This window comes from Frieseomelitta varia, unplaced genomic scaffold (assembly GCF_011392965.1).
Source record: "Frieseomelitta varia isolate USP_RPSP 00005682 unplaced genomic scaffold, Fvar_1.2 scaffold_447, whole genome shotgun sequence".
Taxonomy (NCBI): domain Eukaryota; kingdom Metazoa; phylum Arthropoda; class Insecta; order Hymenoptera; family Apidae; genus Frieseomelitta; species Frieseomelitta varia.
This window is the reverse complement of record NW_025110198.1, coordinates 638996-659478: the sequence shown is the minus strand read 5'-3', so window position 1 is coordinate 659478 and position 20483 is coordinate 638996. Positions and strand designations below refer to the sequence as shown.

At 46.5% G+C, this 20483-nt stretch overlaps 1 protein-coding gene across 5 annotated transcripts in view; it reads left to right on the top strand.

The window, feature by feature from the left end:
- The window catches only part of LOC122532319 (junctional adhesion molecule 2A-like), a 49290-nt gene that overhangs the window by 22706 nt on the left and 6101 nt on the right, over window positions 1-20483 (top strand). For 2 of the 5 annotated variants that reach the window (XM_043660996.1, XM_043660994.1), the window contains exons 4-7: window positions 6102-6237; window positions 10125-10258; window positions 14495-14607; window positions 14809-14882. In XM_043660996.1, the coding sequence (XP_043516931.1) occupies window positions 6102-6237; window positions 10125-10258; window positions 14495-14607; window positions 14809-14882 (457 nt within the window). Of the gene's footprint in view, window positions 1-6101; window positions 6238-10124; window positions 10259-14494; window positions 14608-14808; window positions 14883-19518 lie in introns of all 5 variants that reach the window. The other 3 variants (XM_043660995.1, XM_043660998.1, XM_043660997.1) reach the window with 3 other exon arrangements.

Sequence of the window (20483 nt, the reverse complement as noted above, 5' to 3'; positions counted from 1 at the left end):
CGCAGACGCGTTAACAGTTTAAGAACCGCGATAGTCATAGTCATCGGCGGGCAATAGTAAATTTTTTTGGAGCAGATCGCTTAGGATTTTTCTCTTCCCCCCTGTAACATTTGCATATCGTATTAATTCATTCGTTGAACTACTATTTCTTCGAGCGATTTATTTACATAGCTAGAGATGTAACTTTTGCACGCGTATTTTCTCCACGAATCGTGCAATTATGAAAATAGTCGGCAGTTAATCAAATCGAATCGAATTTTATCGCTCTTGCATCAATTGTTGTCCTACAGATAAATAAAATTTATGAAACGAAATTAATTATTATACTAGCAATGCAACAATCGATCCACTTCGAGTTTAGAACATATTGCGAGCATATTTGTCGACAGGTATCGTGTGAACAAAAATGACTATTGTATTTCACCATTTTGACAGCCTTTCTTTTCGCAATTTTAATTTCTGGCTGACTTGTTTCTACGTTTAAATAATTCTACAATAGCAACATTATCGTAACTATTCAAAATAGAACCTCATACGAAAAGGGATATTCATTTAATGTATCTATTTCTCGATAATCCTCATTTCGTTTCCATAGTATTAAATTTACTGCTGCGTGATGGACCTAATTAATTAATATTTACACGCTATAATGCCAATACCTTTGGCATACATTTCGGCCACTGTAAAAGTCAATTTTTCAAATGTCACGCGCCATGCGTCAATTCATCAAGCCTGGAAAATTCTTTTACTTCTGTTTGCTTGGTATACTACAAAACCATTCGTACTAATTATTTTCGACAGAATGTTAAAACCGAACGATCTGTATTTCTAACAGCGAGCCTAAAAACAAAAAAAAAAAAATAGAGGGAAAGAGGAAAAAGCGGTCAGCCTGATGAAACGATTTTATCACGTGCGCGGCGACGTGGCGAGCCATTTGAAACAGTTTATCCCCGAACGATCAAGGAATGGCAATGTGTAGTCAAGGCTCTTGACAAATTATTCCTCGATTCTTTCGTCACGCGAGTGTCACACGCGAAGACGCAACGTTGGCGAGAAGTCGGCTGTGCCAATCATAAAGATATTCACAAACGAATATACAGCAAAGAGAACGAAGAGAAAACGGAGAACATCGGCGTTCGAGCACGACCTGCAACTAGGTGACGATAAACTAGCAGAGTATTCGGATATCGAAGTGTCCCGTGTCACGCGACAAACGTAAAGGTCAGCCATTACTGGTCGTTCCGTGCGAATACACCGTTCACTCGTAGAGACTTAGATAGAACCGGGAAAATTGTTAGAAAGTTGTCGGGATTAAAGAAACTTTGCCGTGTGCAGCAAAGTGGCGAGAATTCGTACCAACTTGTAACATTTTTTTCTTTGTTTTCTTTTTCTAGAAATTATAACAGATTGGGGACAGAGTTACAAAATTCGAAATTCCAGAAACGGTGTAGATTTGAACGATGCTCTCGGCGCGCTGGAATTTCATTTTCGCCGTTTTGAAAACTTTTCAATCTCGGAGTATCGATCGCTTTGACTGGGAAAGTCCATCAAATCGCGTGAATCAGGATTGTCGAGATCCCCGCTATTATTCTATACTCTAATTTTTACAAAATTGCTGAAAAAAAAAGAACGCAGATATTTCGCACGAACAAAGTGGACGCGCTCGTAAAGGAAAATTTAAAAAAATGACGCGAGAAAAAAATTGAAAAACGCATTCGGCCTGATATACTACGAATCGGAATGCCGGGTTATGAATAACTCGGCAAGCGGTACACGAGGTCAGTCGTACGACATTCGCAGATACGGCGGTTCAAAGCGAGTGCCGACATTTCTAAACGAAACTCACGGACCCGGAAATGAAATCGCATTCAAACGATTACCGGCAATCGCGCGTTTGTTCCGCGCTGAGAAGAGACTCCGCTGGCGGCTCCGTTCACGGCCAAGACACCGGCACGCGCGCGCGGCTTTAAAACTCGCGAGGAACTCTCCGTTCAATTTCCCATTTTTCAAATTTCATTCGACGTCGTCTATTTTATCGAGCCTGTTGAAACCGACGGAATAGGGGGGGGGGGGGGGGGGGACGAGGATGAGCGAGGAAAGCATAAAGTTGGCGATACGTTCCGACGTATGTATGCGTTCCGGAGTATGGATGCGCGCGCGTTGTCCCCGGAACGAGGTCGCGTTTATCGTGCCGAATAAATGTTTGACGAATCGGGACGCGGCTAGAAAAAGATCGAAAGAAAGTAAATAGGGAGAGAAGATCGCCAACTGTGCCGTGACTAAAGCGAAAAGCCACGAGGATGTAAAGTCGGAAAGTGGAGGAGTAGCTTGCGGGATAAGAAGAAGAAGAAGAAGAAAACGAAGAGGAAGAAGAAGAGAGACAAGACAAGTGAAAGGGATAGAGGCGAGCACAACCGTTGGATAACCGATCGATTTTCACGGATAGCGCGCGATGTGGTCCCGGAGGCCGGTGGAAGGCAGAAAACTGATCGCACGAGACTCGTCTATTCTCGGTACGATACGTCCGCTTCCGATTCGCGTTTTCGAAGGCACGAAAGTTCCGTTTTCCTCGACGCTCGTTAATATCGGCCGACGCGTAACGAGCATTACGTGAGTCGAATCCGGGGCTCATCCTTTTGCCCTCCGTTTCTCCGAGATCGAGGAAGAGAAAGAGAAAGGGCAAGGGAGAGAAAGAGAGAGAGAGAGAATGGCTATTAATCTGACTCGGTCCAATGGCTCTCCGATATCGACAAAGAAATTTCTCCGTGGACAAAAGCGAGCGTGTCTTTTCACCCTCTCCCGCCCCGGGGCCATTCCTCCACTCGGATACGCTCGCGTGACACTTATTGGAGTAGCAGGAATTAAGTGGATTTAGCGGGCAGACTCGTATATTTTTGCTCCCGGGTTCTCGACTTTTAATTTTCCCTCTCATTCGCCCCTTTGCTCCGTTAACGTTACGTAACGCCACACTTAATTTCGCTATCTGAAAATTTTAAATCGCGCCCCCCTCCCCCCCTTTCCCTCCCCGGTTCTTGACATTTATTTAACTCGCCCTCTCTCCGCGGCGGCCCGTCTGGCCAGAGACCGAATCCCGGAATGGAGGGAAGAACAGACGGAGAGAGAGAGAGAGAGAGAGAGAGAGAGAGGTGGAGGAGAAACTGCGATTACCTCTCGAGGTACCCGAGGGTTCCGCGGCAAACTAATCGACGACCAACGAAGGCGATTAAGCGCTTTATCTGCGAGAGATCGTCTTCCCGTCGACGCAACGCTCTCCGTGGTCGCGCGCCAGCTCTCTCTCTCTCTCTCTCTCTCTCTCGAATGTCCGCCTTTTCCAAACGATACGCGATAATCCGTTGCTCGATAACGCGGCGTCGAACGATTTTGTTGCAGTAAAGATGCATTGGCCAGTTGTTCATATACACTGTATTATTTAAAATTCGAGCTCTATCGAAAATATTCGTAGAAAATAAATGCCACTAAAAGCAAGCGAAGCGCATTCTTCGTTAGTCAGACACGTGTTGTAAATTTAAAATTTGTTCGCGTTATTTGGATCATAGCAGTAATATTCGTGGAAATAGAAATGTCAGTCACCGTGACAGACAGTGTGTTAATAAGCAACGACGTGACTGTAGCGTAATTTTTCACTTTTGTGCCAATTTTTGTAATATATTGCACTTGGCGAGAACGTTCCGATTGTGTCCAGTTCAGTCGTGTTAATTCGCTCCTCTGCGAAGACGATGTTCCCGAGGTTACCTTCGCAAATCGCGTTTCGTCTCGAAAACGAACTTCTCATCGGACGTGGACGAGGAATCGACGTCTTGGAAGGATGCTTTCTTGGAATTTTTCTCTATCGTTTTCGCTTCTTTCAAAAAAAAAAAAAAAAAAGAAAGAAAGGAAGAAAGAAAATTGAGCTTTCACAGACAGTGATCTTCCTCTTCTCTCGCGCGACGACGCGTTTTCAAGAAATGTAGCACGCGCGAAACAGCAGAAAACGAGTCACGTTTCATCGGGACGCATCGCTCGACGTAACGACGTGCCGCGTTTCTCGCTGAATTGTAGACACGCGTGTCTTTCTCCCTCTCTCTCTTTCTCTCTCTCCTTATCTTCCTCTGCTCGTCCGTGCTTCAAGCGACCTAAATCGTTCGGTCGAAGAGCCGCGTTCACCGGACGAAATAACCTTCGAAGGTAATGCGATTCCCGACTCTCGATCGCGCTCTTGTTTTCTCCGCAACTTTTCTCCGCCGGACGTAAATCGATTTATCGATGACGAAACTTCTTCTACGGCGCCGTGCAACCGAGTCTTGCCGCATCGCGAGATACGAAGCGTCGAACGTTTTCGCCAGCTCAAGAATCGCGTTCACCTCGCGAGATTCTGTCGGGGATTGCTCTGCAGAGGATCGGCGGAAGACAGAGGCGTGCAGTAAGAGAACGAACGAAAGAGGAGAATTATTCGTAACGATGAAGCAAAAAGAGCAGCACGTGGGGTAAATGGATTATCAGTGTCGCGATTCCATCTATTGCGGGTCTTCTTTTTCCGTGCTGGCGCTCCTCCGGTCGGCGTTGCCCCCGGAGCGGTACACAGAGCACGGATGAATCGCGATCGGATGTCTAATCGATCGATTCGTAACGTTTTATACCAAGCTAGTAATGGCAGTATCTTTTGTTTAATTATTTTAATTTGAAAAAATGATAATCCTTCTAGGATTCTTCGAGGATCATTTGTTATATTGTAATATTTATTTAACCCTCGGACGATAGGATAGTCTTGTACCGATAGTTTTGAATAGTTTTATACTGACGCGCGTCAAGTGTTCATTTTACTCTTTTATTGGACTCTTCAATTTTTATATTCTCTATACAACTAGAGTATGAAAATTGGATATTCCAAATATTCAAGTAACGTTCGAATAATTATTATCCTATTCTGTCCGAGTCCGAGAATACTCTGTCGATCGTAGAGTGGCGCTCTTCAGGCGGATCTGAATCATCGCGTTTCATTCGCAAGATTGAATCTCTCCCTGCTCGGTCCAATCGTTTACCGATACAAACGAATCTGTAGATCGAACGGCCGAATAGCCGCTTCGGATTTTTCCGAAAAAACTTGGCTCCCCGACGCGTCCACAGACACGGCATTCTCTCACCGTCCAGTTCTCCGGTCGACCGGTTAGTTCTAGCCGGTTTTCCGGACACCGTTTCAAATTATTCTTCATAGACAGAATATTACGCTATTAGGCGGGTAAGAGGCTTACGCGCTTATATCGATTTATTGCCATAGTTGCCGCCGGTGCCGGCTCTACGTACGGAAAGTTATTTCGGCGAGATAGATGGTACAGCGCGCGGACTTGTTCCCGCCGTTAAGTAGAAAAGGTACGACGCTGATCCGACGTTATTCGGACACACGTGTCTGTCGCCTGTCTCCTACGCCCCTCCCTCCCCCCTTTCCCGATGAATACGCTTCCGTGTTTTGCTGACGATTTCGACAACGTCGTCTTGTCCCTGGAGAATTTATCGATATCGATAATAACTCGTTGCCGGAGTGCGAGTGTTTGCGAGTCGATGACAAATTTGAAGAAACGCGTGTACGAACAAACATCGGGAGAAGAACTTTATAAGAACTTTATAAATAATAAAATAAAAATAATTTGTATATATATAATATTATAATAATATAATTTGTATATATTTAATATTATATATATACTACATAAATTAGTTTAAAATTTCATCAAACCCTAACGAAAAACGATTACATTGAAAAAATTTAACACCAGTCCGAAGCTCCTACGACTGTTCAAATATTTTCATCAACAACTATATATAAAATGCACATTTCTTCTCGAGATTTCGTTCAAATATGAATTTGCAGAAGCAATCGTAGTCGACTAATTTAGAATAAATTTTTCCCTTTCGGCGAGAGTTTCTACAATGAGTGCATCAATGTATAACCATGAGCGTTAACGATCAGTCCTTCGACTCTGATCTCGCGCAGATTCTCCCGTTATTTCTCACACAGTTCGCTCGAATTCGTCAAGGCGAACATTCGCGCGCGTTTAACCAGCGTTCACCAGGCTCTAACAGTCGTCACGTGGATTTTGTTTCAGCACCGGCAGTCCAATCACCAGCAGGTACTGCTGCAGGACGTCAGCCTGCACAGCAGCGGACAGTACAAGTGCGAGGTGAGCGCGGAGGCACCAAGCTTCAACTCGGTCAGCGCAGAAGCCAGCATGGAAGTCGTAGGTGGGCGAACCTGTCTGCGTCAGTTCTCTCTCTCTCTCTCTCTCTCTCTCTCTCCTACTCCTGTATTTCTCTTCCTGTCTCGCTTGAAATCCAGTTTTCGGCTTTGCTCCGCTAATTAATAATCCTTTGATCGTGGTTATCGAGCCTGCTGTAATTTGCACGCCAGGTTGTTTTTCCCTGTCGTTCTCCGTGCTTCGCTTTCTCTCGTCCCGCTCTTTCTCTCTCTCTCTCTCTCTCTGTCGTTTCTTCCGCAAACAGCGAAAGATGAGAATCAGCCGGTCAAATATTTTCGAACGCGGCGGCGAACGTGAACGCGCGGTGTGGAATCGATCGAGCCAAAAATGGGCTGTCAACCTCTGCAGGTTTTAGGACCCGAGTCGCGCGCGGACGATCGCAACGCGTAGTTAGCGTGGCCGCATGTTGAAATAAAAAAGGAGACACGTTATCGCCGGGAACGCGTTGCGGAGCAGTCGTGCGGCTTCGGCTTTAACGCTCGCCCGCTTTAACGCAGAAGACGGATCTTTCTAGAACCGGGGAATCACCGTTTCGCGATTCGTTTCCGTTCTACGATTTTCAATAACGTTGGAATTCTTCCAGCATCTCGTGGATGCACAACCATTTGTTTCCCAACGTTATCAGTCTTTCCAATAAATATTTGGCCTGTACTAGATTTTCTTGCATTTATATTTCATATATCTTTGTTCGATACTTCGTTTCTTTCCTTTTTCGTTATACATTCGTTATACGACAGATAGGTTCGTTTCCTAAAGTACACGTAAGAGGATCATTGTTACAAATGTGTACTAACATTAGAAAAATCTATCCAACTGGCATCTCCGGCCGACGTTACAAAATCTTGGATAGAGAACGCTGGTGCGCTTAAACTTTTGAGCGTACTTTACCGTACGTCCGTCAGTCTGTCATTGGACCTTAACCGACGCACGTTTTCGCTCTAGACCTACGACAAGTAAGGAAACTTTGTCCTCCACTTCCCTTCCGAGACGTGAAATTTTAGGATCGCGTAGAGACGGGGCTAAAATCCAATGAATATTACGGAGATCGTGACACGGCGGGTCGGTGAGACGCAGCTACGAGGGGTGTAAGTAGAAAGAGACGAGAGGACGACGTAAACGAAAGGGGAGAGAGGCTCCTCGACCGTAAAAGCATCCGTCGACAGTGTTCCACCTCCAGTGTTCGGTGCCGCGGCGACGCGCCAGACTAAAGGCCCGCGCGCACCGAGTCTCGAAAAGGCTTTGCCTCCTTCGCGGCGTCTTCGGAAACGATGAAATTTCCTTTCCGCGTCGCCGTTCCTCTTCTCGTAGTCCGGCCGCGCGCTCTCCCGACCCCTGCACGATCGATAACCCACCACCGCGTACCCGCCATTACCGTACCTTCGCCGACCTCGTGGAAAATTTGGTACGCGGCAAATAACCCGCGGCCATCGTTCGTGCCTCTGCCGAATTCCCCTCTGCACACTGTTCTCCACGTCTCATTCCTCCGATCTTCCTCTTCTCTCCTCCTGCTTCCTTTCTTTCTTCCTCCTCCTCCTCCTTCTCGCGACTAAAGGCAGAGAGATTCGGCGCGTCCTTTCGTTTAGATCGACTGATTGTTCCTTCCTTCGCGTTTCTCTTTCCTTTCTTCCTTCCGCGACAGGTAGTCGTTTAAATCACGTCTCTTCTTCGTTTTCTTTTTCTGTCTCCTCTCTTTATCCTATATATAGTTGTTGCTACCTTCTTTCGGAATGCGACGGGGTTTAGATCTCTTCTTTGTTCCCTTTTTCCTTTTCCGTTCTCTATCTAGTCGTCCTTTCCTCGGGGTTTTTTTAGCGTTTTAGCGATCGCACCTCTTTCCCTTTACTTTCTTTATCTATAATAGTTGATATTTCTTCCTTCCGCGAGAGCAAGCCCTTTCCTGCAAACGGAATTTCCTCTCCTCTGCGTTGCATTTCTCCCTTTCAATCCCTTTGTGCCTTCCTTCCTTTTACGAACGACAGCGCGCCCTTTCGTTTTCGAACCGTGAAGTGTCAACGGAGGCGAACAGGAAAACCGCAGCACGCCGCGGTTCCGCGAGTTCTTCTTTGCCAGCCGGCTAAGGGCTGGGTGTCCCTTAACCAAAGATCTCCGCGTTTCACGTAAATTTCAATTTACCGCTCGTTCTCGCCTCGCAGCGAGCTATACCGTCGCGTCGCTGCGTCGAATACTCAAACAAGATGTATATCCAGCCGAGGCTAGAGTGAGAGGGGAGTTGAGAAAACGACCGGGTAAAGTCTTGCCTCGATCGAGAGAGAACGACGCGGCCCGTCCCGTTGTAAGCCGAATCGTGTAGCTCGCCGCGCGAAAGGATCAATCCGGCTTCGTCGAATATTCTAAGCGGGGTGTCGTAACACCTTCGGAAGCTTATCGAAGGAGGAACGAACTCTCCGGACCCGGTCCAGATTAAATCTTCAGTCTTCGCGAACCAGTTGAGGATCGGAGAGAGATAGCAGCGATTCGATCGATTCCGCGGAACGCAGTGGCGAGTGTCGACTGTTTTTCCGAGTTCGCGAATGATTCGTGCTTGGGTATGTTGATTATTCACAGCGGAGGATTCACTGCGATACGTTGACCGTGGAATGACAAAAGAGACGGCGCACTATAAAACACAAAGTCGATCTGATGGATCGCGGATGTTTATACAAATTTCGTATTTTTGTGAAAAGGGGGGAAGCTGAAAGCTGGACAGAGAAACTGATTTCGCTATTAAATCTCGGAACGCACGCTCGGTGGCTGAATCAGATTCGATTCAATAGTATATTCCTTTTCCAACGAGGCGTACGCCGAATTTTTGAATGCCGGATTTCTCCTTTGCCGGATATTTCATATTAAATACTGGACGTCGGATATTCCAGCTTCTCAGACTTTTAAATACGACCGAGGTAACATTTGGAAATGTTACAAATATTACGAACACGATCGTCCAGCTTTTTTCTACATTTATTTGACAATCTTATGCACAATTATTCTCTTTCTATATTTAAATGTCTCCGAGGGACGAGAGAGGCACAGTTCTATCTGTGATATCGTTGTGCGCACTGTCTGCGACCCTTAACGTCTTGTCCCTAAATGGCCCAGTCGTAAATTAACTTGATCCACCTTATTTTCCAAGAGATTCTCATATTCCCGGAATGTTCGAGTATAACCCACCTTTAATATTATCACCTTCCACTGTACTCCAATTTTCTCGCGGTTGATCGACGCGGCTCGATCCCGAAGCAGGTCACGTCGTAAAAATTTCGGGACGACAACGAAATGCATCGACACCATTATTTTTAGAGGAAGAGCTTATTTATTTTTGGCAATGAAACTTCGCCGCCGGTGAAACGGTTCGGCAGAGTTTATTTCGGTAGACTGTGATATCCGATAAAATCGTAGAGTTTCAGCCGAGTAATTTCGCCCCCTGTCAATTATTTATCAACCGAAAGGAAAATACCGATTGAAGCTCGACTTCAGTGCGACCAGTCGTTTACCGGGTACGATGTAAAAAGAAAAAAAAGAACGATCCAAGTTACAGCCAGACAACCCTTATCAAACACTGTACCTTGCAGTACAGAGAATGAATTCATCCTTCCTGGTGGTAGGATGAGCCGTAGGGAAACGTTTAACGTCGTTTGAATTTCATCTTTCTCTCGCTTTCTCTCTCCCTCGTTTTCGTCGTTAACGAGGAGGGACCCTTATCGTCGTTGGCGTAAATCGCGTTACAAAAGGAGCTTTTTATTAAAAAGCCACCGGAGACGGTGACAGAGAGAAAGAAAGAGAGAGAGAGAGAGAGAGAGAGCAGCTGGAAGCGTGGATAGATAACAGAGCGAAAAAGGGAGCGATCGCGCGTAAACGTTGTCGATGTGATTGCAGTTCTGCCGCAAGACGGGCCGTCGATAACCGGCGAGGAGAAGGTCTACGCGACCGGCGACGTCCTTGGGCTGAACTGCACCAGCGGCAAGTCTCATCCAGCCGCGATCCTCAAATGGTTCATCAATGGGGAGCAGGTGAGAGAAGACGCCGCCGCGTGTCGGTGGTTCAACGCGCGCTACTTTGAGAAAATCGTCGTGCCAGCTTCCGCGTCTTCGTCGAGACACGCCGAGAATTATGCATACGCGTACATACGTACAGGGTGACTCGGTGAGAATCGTTATCTAAAATAACAATTCGACTATATCGAAGAAATACTTTAAACGAATTGACTTGGTAAGATGGGTACAATTGAACATCTTTTTTGTGTTTTACACTTTTGTAGTTTACGACACTTGCGACACTTGTGCGTTTCAATTTCTTCGGCAAATTAGCTATTTGGATATTTATTTGAATTCTCGTGAGCCGCTGTACGCATTTTTAAGTCCATTTATTCTACGAAAGAAATTGGAAGCTTCTATTTATCAAAAGGTACCGACGTGTATGAAAGGAATCATAATGGATGGAGACGTTTCAATTATATTTTATCTTTCGTATTATTGATTTTTTAATCAAATGTCAAGTATTAAAATAAAGTGCTATTACTTCTTGGTAACAAACGAAGCCTTCAGCGCTTGAGGAACGTTATCGAACTCAAATTATAAAAAATGTAAATGAACGTCACTGTATACTTCTGTACAAGGAAATTACTTTGGATTCGTTTGAAGTAGTCATCCATATCGTATAATTATCTATTGTAAATTCTTACCGACTCATCCTGCGTCTCGGAAGGGAAGAGTTCCCGGGGCACCGTCTGCCCTGACCTTTTCCCCTCCTCGGAGACAGTGAAATACCGTAGCAAAAGTTTGGCCACCCATTTTCCTTGACACCCTGTATACGTACACACACACACATACACATAGATATATATGTATGTAGCTCAACATGGTCGAAAGTTATAGATAGACTTTAGAGGAGAGCCGAAAGCATGCAGGCAGGCGAACCGTGACGACGAGCAGGACCTAGGGATCGTTAAACGGAAGAGAGGAGGAAGAGACGTTGAGAGAGAGAGTGTGTGTGTGTGTGTATGTATGTGAGAGAGAGAGAGAGAGAGAGAGAGTGTGTGTAGGCGGTTAAGAGCGACGATGGCAGAGGCAACGATACCAGCAACGACGACGATGCTTGATGAGCCAAAGCTCCAATTAACGAGCGCTACCGAAAGCTGCGGGAGAACGCGCGTTATAGTAGGGCGCCAGTCGACTCCTACATCCGTCTCGTTGCATCAACGCGCCACTGCCAACCATCGCTTCCTACAACCACTCCTGTCTACCCTCGCGACTTTTCAACTCTTTTCTCTCTCTCTCTCTCTCTCTCTCCTTCTATTTCACTCTTTTACCGAGCTCGAAGAAACGAGGAGAAAGATTCGAGAAATAGACAGAGAAAGAGAGAGAGAGAGAGAGATTGCTCGAAAGAAACAAACGACGCGAAGTGGAAGGGAGGTGAGATGCAGGGCGGAACAACGAAATTCGGGCAACTCGGTTAACTGCTAATTAATCCGCCTCACGTAGACCAAAGGAATCTAATTTGTCTGCGAGAAAAGTCGTGGAAGTCGAGTCGAACAAAGGGGCAGCCGCGATCGAATTCCGCGTTTCGATCGCCCGCAGTGGTCTCTCTATCTCTCTCTCTCTCTCTCCCTTGGAAGAGAAAGAGGAAAAGTTAGAGAGTAATCAGAGAGAGAAAAAAGAGACAGAGAATACTAGAGAGAAGTACTACTGGTACTGGAGTATTACAGAGAGAAAGATGGGATTTCCTACAAGTAGGTTGCGGACTTTTATGCAATTATTTCACGCGATTTTTGAAAGCGAGCCTAAGCGGAAATTTATTCAACAAACTCGTTGGCTTCAACGAACCGAATCCCCGTGGAATGTGAAATCACCGTGAATGAATAAAAGTCCGCAAACAACGGGTGAACATGCTCCTATTTTTAAATAATAATACCTTGCGCCGAGGATAGGAGGCCTTCGTCAAGTCGTCAAATAAAAACCTGTCCACCCGTCCGCATTGTTCTCCTTCCCCTTATTAAGTCGCAGTTAAAGGAAACAGGAAGAGATACCGGTGCTCCTTTCTTTGCCACCCCTCCCCCCTGTCTCTCAAAAGAGAGAGACAGGTCGCAAGATCTCGCGGCACTCGTCACTCGAAGGGTTTAAATATAATCCGCAAAGCGGAGGCAGTTGAAGCGAGTAGACACGGGGCTCGCAAGTGTACGCGTTTAAAGATTACGTGGATGAACGTCGGGTGGCCCTTTAGGGCTTCGCAGCGAATCGTGCCGCCACCAGCGGCTCGAAAAGTTTCTCCTCTTCGTCTTCGCGTCGTTCATCGTCGTCGTCGTCGTCGTCGAGTCTCGACGAAAACTTGTGCCAACCTTCTCGACGATGTCCATTAGAAGTTGAGCGAGTTTAGCGCGCCACTTAACGCGAGTGTAATATCGTTTCGAAAACCGTTCCCTGCCGCCAGTGACGACTCTCGAAAGATTGGGCGACAAAGCCCGACGGGGATGGCCGCGAGTGGTCTCGGCCCATCGACTTTCCGCGACGCGGCACCGCTCGACTCGGCTCGGCTCGGCGCGGTGCTTTCGCCCCCCCCCCCCCGGCTGCACTTAATCTTCGATTCTCTTTCAATTACCCGGCTTCGAGCGGCCGGGCAAAGAATCCTCTGTAACGCCGCGCCTGAGCAAGAGACGAAGCACTTCGAATATATATGCATACGTGACGGCGAAAAAGTTGGGAAACTCCTCGAATCGTGATTCGATTCCTCGTTCATTGGTTTTCGAGTCTTCAACGTTGCGATCCGCGTGGAGATGTTTTGACGAACGGAGACTTGTCCGACTGGTAAATAGATTCGCTCGCGCGATTCATCGCGTATCAGGAATTTTTTTTAACGGTGATCCGTGCCAGTCGTTCCACCGCGAGCTCGAAACGTCCGTCACTCTTTCCCCGCGTCTTCCTTTCTGCTCGCGATCGACGTTCGTACATCTGCGAGAAAAAGGGGGTACCACGTTCGATCGGCCGAAGAACGAGAACGAGAAAGGAGAACGTTTGAAGAGACGAGAAGTGGAGAGATCGGCCGAAGCTAGTAACGAAGAACAAAAATAGGACGGGGGGAGGCAGGATCAAAGAGATAGGTAGAGAGGCGAGCTGAGGAGAACACGGCTTAAAAATGATTTAATTTCAAGCTTCGTTTATCTCTCGGTCTTTATGCCGCTTCTCCTTTCGCCGAACGGATTCACAGACGAGGCGGATGAAAACCTACGCTAAGGTAGTTTAGATAAAACGGAGAGCATCGGCGAGGATAGTCGGTTTCGTCGCCGTATATACGTCGTGAAACTCTTAGGAGTTTGCGCGCGGAAACGTGGAACAAGAGCAAATTCGCTCGACAAACGTTCGTACGTATATAACCGCACGCCATACACGCGTTTCATTCCGCGAGAGGAAGGCGAGGATCTTTGCCCGACTGGCCTGCGGCTGCGAGTCTCGTTTCCCTCTCACTTGGAGGAAACCGCGATGACGCGTACCGCCTTCTCGACTTCCGCTACCAATCTAATCATCGCGTTAATTCTTTCGCTCCTGCTAAACTCTACTCTTGGTTCCTAAGATCACTCGCCCCGAGAAAGTCACACGAGCGATAACAAGTTGTCAGGTAAATTTAACAGGTTCGCGGACGTGAATGGTGTAGCATTCGTTATATCTATTAAAACCTAAGCACTTGGACAAAATTGTGACTGATAAAAATTTGGATATCACGGTTAGTTTGAAAATAAATCACCTGTCTTTCTTTGCAGCTCGATAAAAAATTTTATTGTCCGCGAACGTGTTAAAGAACTCTATTCACGATTTTTTTTTTATTTTTTCTTTTTGCGTTTCACATTTCGTTGTTTCGATCTTTCTCGACTAGCTTAATTATCGCTTAATTGTCGCAAAATTATTGTTAAAGTAAATTTGTTTCATTTCCGAGGATTGTAAATTCCTCTTTACTTCGTCATTTTGTTTAAATGCGCGATGTCTTGAATTTAGGGATGTGTATGTATGAGTAAATTGAAAACGCGCCAACGACGAAAAGGAGTCGCTGGACAAAGTGAAAGGGTTAAATCGCTGTTGTTGTCGCTTATTTCCGACGCGACTTTCCGTCGCGATAACTCGAAACTGTGCAAACGGTAGGAGAAAGAGAGAGAGAGAGAGAGAGAGAGAGAAAGAGAAAAAAGGAAGATACAGCTCGGTTGGAGTCGTTACGATCTCTCGCTGAATAGAACTAGAGGAACACGTGCCTTGTCGTTTCAGGTGAAACCAGACACGGAAATGGTGTTCGAGCAGCACGGACTCTACTCGGTGATATCCAGTTTACGACTGCAATTGGAACCGGATCACATCGCCGGCGACAAAATAAACGTCAGGTAATTCCGTCCTGGACATACTCCTTCCCAAACCATCATCATCATCACCACCATCGCCACTTCACCAACACTCACCACCATATCGACCGTCATATCATCACCGTCACTTTACCATCACTGGCATCGCCATCATCGTCAACCCGCCACCCACCCCCCTACCTCCCCTCGACGATTAATGCGTCTCTATAAATTTTGTCGAAGATGCGAGGCGAGAGTGGAATTGGATTCCAACCCGGACGAGCCACTCCTCCAGACGCGCACGACGGAAGTTTTCGGTAAGCATTTCCCTTCTCTTACCATTACCAGCCCGAAAATTGTCTCTTTCAGGCTAGTTTCGCACGCGTGTTCATGTGTCGAGTTCCAAACAATTGTCAGCATAAAAGAGTTATTTAGATTCTCGTCTGCTGGATATTTAACCTGACGAACAGCTGTTGGTTTCACGTTACCATGCCAGGAATACGTTTGAATTCAGATTTCATTGAATCGTATATTTCTTTCTCTGCTCGCCTGAAGGAACGAAATCTCCACGTTAGAAGATCTTTCCCCACCTCGAACGTTTTAATTTCCCTAGTACGATTGTTTCAGCACACGATAATCGAACGGAGAAAAAAATAAATTCACGAGCAAATTTACGAAAACGAAGTTTCGTTATCGAAATTTCCTCGTTGCCGGATGGCATCAGCTTCTTTTTTCAAGTTATCCTGGACAGTCTAGTCTCTCTCGAATTATCGAGGAGAAAAATTTCAAATGGAGAGATAAGCTTCGGATAATATCGAGATACAAGCTCGACGATACACGCGACGACTCGCGTCGTAACAGCCGCTCGTTGAAAAAACGTGAGGGCCGTGTATTGAGAAATGATATTATTACAAGTTGTCTATTTTCCATTCGGGGACGATGTCCCCGTAACTGCAAAACGCGAATAATTATTGACTCACTCTCGTGTGCTTTAATTACAAGATTACCGATAAATCGAACTGCAGTAATTTTATCCTTTATCCGTGATTATATAGCGGGATATAATAAAATTCTATGACAGGATTAAATTGCTTTTTAAACGGTAATATTATACGTAATAACGAAACGGACGGTCTGTGATTGTCAAACTTTGTAGAAATATTCCGTTATTCGACCAAACTCTTTATCCCCGGGTTCTTTAATCTCCGAATTAAAAGACGGATTAAGAAAACAATTCCATCGAAAGATTTCCGACGTTAATGGAACAGCGAACGTGCACGTAGCGCTGTATATGAGCCTCTCGATAATTATTAAAGAATTTACTAAAATCGCCGCGAAGTTGCTCGAAATAGCCCATGAAAGGACGCCCTCTCTGCCCTCTTATAATATTTACCAGATGAACTCAATACTTCCTGCTCACTTTTCTTTCCTTCTCTCTTTTCTTTTTTTAGTGATTCTTTCATCTACAAACCGAATACGCGAAGCTTTGACCTCATCGATTTTTCCAGAATAGCTGTTCGTTACCTGTCGTTATTGATAGAAAAGATATTATTAACAAGCAAACAGATTTCCATGTCAAAATACTACGTGAAACGCGGCGTATAAAAGGTACGGAACACCTTTTATAACTCTTTAATAAGAGCAAAGTGAAATTCAATTGAATCGTATCAAAGCGAGAGATCTTATTAATAGAACGAGCGATTTTTAATCAGAATAAAATAGATAAAAAGTCGAGTCGAGTGATTAATAAAACTTTTGTTTAGTTGTGTAAAAATATAAATGTGCGGTGAAATTTTTCAATCGAATCCTCAAATTCCATATTACAGTAACGATGATACATATATTATTACTAATAAAACGTGTCTTTTTGTTTCGCGTCCAAAGGTGTCCCGTTGCCCGTAAAAATATGAATTTGCCGCACTCCGCTCTCGCGAGCGCCTCGTTATCGAACGCGCGTTACATACGCGTGTTACGATCGCGACGCGTATCGACACGTGAAACGGGCTCTTAAACTCTCAAACCGTAACACCGTGTGCCGCGAATGCTTGCCACCGTCTGAAACTAGCCTTCGGCCCGCCCTCTCCTTGGAGGAGAAAAAAGAAAAGAAGAGAGGAACGAAGGAACGAGAGAGAAACGCGAACCGTCGAAACGACGGACGCGTTAATTAACGCGTGCCTGACGGCGCGAGAAACGATTACCTCGTTATTTCCGTGCGAAAGAGGCGCAACTCCGGAGAAAGCGAGAACAGTGAGAGAGAGAGAGAGAGAGAGAGAGAGGGGGGGGAGTAAGAGAAGGATAGAGAAGGACAGAGAGAACGCGAGGAGTCACTTTCGCAGGAAATTAAGCATCGCTCGCTCGCTCTAACGAATTAAGGATGCTTTACGATCGTCTCGGTGTCCGTGGAGCGGCCGCAAAAGTCGGGAGGTGGGCCGAGCTTTTTCCCCCGAGAGTCGCCCGACGCTCGCGCCAACAACCAAAATTAAAACAATAATTTACGCTCGTTTACCTTTTTGCCTCGCCGCTCACCGCTTTCTTTCTCTCTTTCTCTTTCTCTCTCTCTCTCTCTCTCTCTCTCTCTTTCTTCCTGTCCGCCCGACGGAAACGATCGATCACGTGGAAGGTGGTGGCCACGCGTACATACGCCCGAATTTATTTATAAAAATTACCACGCGCGATTGTTCACCAAACATTTACGATTCCAAGGTGGAAAAGGAACTCTGTGCTGCAACTGTTCTCGGTTTCTTGCTTTACATTGTCGTTCTCTTTGGTGGTGAGAGGCGCTACAGCCAACGCACAATATTATCTCGGTGTGTTTGATTTGGCGTACGTAATCGTGCGTGTCGAGCGAGGTTTCACAACTTTGAAAAGAGTCCTCTGCCGTGACAGTGCCTCTGCCTCCCCGCGCGTTCGAGAGCTTTCGGCGCGATTCAACATTACAATCCTTCATCATCCGTCCCGTGTGACTTCTTTTTATTCCTCCCCTCCCCCGCCAAATAGAAAAATACCAGCGTTTTGGGAATGTAGACGCAATAAAACGAAAGCAGTTTCGAGCGAGAGTGCTGCCAAATGGAATAAGTGTACGCACTCGGAGTGACATCGTAAATTTGGATGAACGATTACGTGAATAATTTTTCGAAATAAATTTCGGACGTACCACGTATCGCGGTTTCCATCACGACAACGGCCGTGATGCCGTGATTGAAGAAATCGCTAGTTTTACAAACTAGGACAGGGTTAACCGACTGAACTTCGATATATATATATATTGAAATTCAACGTCCATCTTTGCGCAGAGTGATTGAATTTGTTACACGTATGTCTGTACGTGAGAAGATATTACAATAGACAGTTATATATCGTTATATTGTTGTTAATCGTTGACGTTGAGAAGAAAGTTTACTCGCCTGGCTGATCGATATCTTGAAATTCGATCCTGATCTTGCCGCGGAATAATCACGAATAATTCACGCGTGATCAGGGGTAATCAAACTTGTCGCGAGTTGTCAACCGCTTGACAAAAGAGCACTCACATTTTGTGAATATATTACGCGTACAGAAATCTGAAATTTCATTAGCATTGTAACGAGACACGGCCCATCACCGGTTTTGTGTCATCGATCAACTTCGAAACGAGATTTAATAATGCGCGTGGGATTTGCAAGATGTCCGAGCGCAAGCAAATGAGGAAAAATTTAATAAAGAAAGTTCTCGAACCCGGTGATCCGCGGATTAAACGATACAGTCCCGTCTTGATTTCATATTCAGTTGCGATATGCAATTTCACTTCGTTCCCCAAGCGCCAAGTGTCGCACGCGTACAATCAAACACGCCGGTTCAATTTTCAGGAAAAGGGAGAAGCGTCTCTCTCCACTTACATGGAAATTCTTCTGTCCAAATGGTATTTCCCTACCAATTAACGCGCACAACGACACGTCTGAAATTCTTCGATCCGGACACTTTTTTCCCTGCCAATTAATTCGCGTAACAATGCTGCTCTCACGGTAGCTAATTGTCTCAACGGGCGCGTACATACGTGGGAACGCGTTCGCTGTAATCATAATCTTCGCAGCCTCCTCGTTATGCCCGATCACGTCGCGCGGAATTTAACGAACGGCTAAACGAAATCGTGTCGTAAACCGCCGCGATCCCGAATAAAAATTGAGAAAAAAGAGAAAAAGAAAAGGGAGGGAGGCGCTGCGGAGGGAATGAAACATAATCGAATGGAAGTAGCAGAGAGTTGGCAGAGAATCGATCGATCGCAAAGAGAAACGTGGGGGAGAAATTTTGGTCGCCGCCTCTCGGACGGGACCGTTCCCCGTAATGGGTAAACCGTCGACACCGAAATCGCCAAAGGGGACGATGGTGAGAGCGAGACAGCTCTAAACGGAGAGAGAAAAGGAGGAGAGAGAGAGAGAGAGAGAGAGAGAGAGAAAGGATGGCGAACGTCTCGGCGAAATTGCTCTTAACGATCTTCGATTTTCTCGTTAGTGCAAGTCGTTCTTGGAAGCGACGTGTACGTCGCGTTGCCGCGCCTGCCGCATTTGCCCGTTCTCGCTCTCGCTCTCGTTTCTCCTCTACCCTTTGCGTCTCCTTTCGATGCCTACCCATCGACCAAATTCTCTTGTAGGCTCGAGAAACTTCGCCGGGAGGGGGCTAGATCGAGGATAAACGTCGGTGAACAAAGTTTCCGGCAGTGTCGGCTTAAAAACTTGAAATTTCAACTCTCGCTTCAACTCCCCTCTCTCGCTTCGAACTAGACTTCCCTCAATTTCGAACAGTTATCCAGCTTATCGTTAAGGTGTCAATCGGAGAACTGTCCAGTCGACCTGGCTCACTCGTGCGATATAGAACATTAAACATTATTAGCAGATGTTACATATTTGTATGATTGTACCGACTAGCTGAGCGGAGAGACCGATCGAAACGAGACACGTTCTATTCTGGATGTTTCAGTGGAAGGACACGCCAGCTTCGCGACGCCTTCCGTCTGCCTGACACTGGCCAGCGCGCTGCTTCTCAGACTACTGCCCGCGGTCTAGGAACAAATAATACCACGTAACGAAGCCCACTCGTCGCGTGTGAATCGCGCTCGCGGCTGGCCGCGCGTCGCGTTCACCACACCGACGCTACTGCCGCACGGCTGGACTCTCCTCCATCGAGCGAAGCAGATCGAAGACAAAACAGGACTCGCCGTCGACGAAGGAAGATTTAGCAAGAGAGAAAACTCCCAGAGAGAGAGAGGGGGGGGAGAGAGAGAGAGAAAGAGAAAGAGAAAGAGAGTACCAGAGGAGGATGGTGGTTCAATGAGTCGGAAACAGATTGCCAAATAGAGTTTCGAGACAGGTGAAACTGGACGAAATATTCCGTGTTATCGGCGATGGCGAGTGCTGTCGCTCGGCTACTTGGCAGAATGGTTGATCGATCGGTACCACCGGGGTCGCCGTGAGTCAATCGCTGGGGCAATCGCGCGCGCGGATTATCGCGCTGCGTTTTACGACGCGCGCGACTCGCGAAACACGATTTACGAGCCTGTAAGCGGATTAATTTGCACGAATCGACATCGTGCACGGGCTAGCGTGAATATATTGTACAGTCGGCAGTCTCGTTTTAGAAAGAACGGGCAAGGCGATGATGGGGAGCCTCTTCACCGCGGCGATTCCGCTGGTGATCGACGAGCGATGCGACGAGCGAGAGGCCGAGAACCACGCGTCTCCTCCTCCTCCTCCTTTTATTCCTCTCCACCACGCGCATTATCCGTGTTTCTCTCGCATGACGCGCACTCGCGTAGCACGCAAACGATACCTACGTGTAACCCGTAATACGGCTTCGAAGCTTCTAAACTCCCGTTGTACGTCCGAAAAGAAAAGGCGGCCGAGTCGGCTCGCTCGCGGCGCTCGCGACTCTCTCGCTCGTCGCGA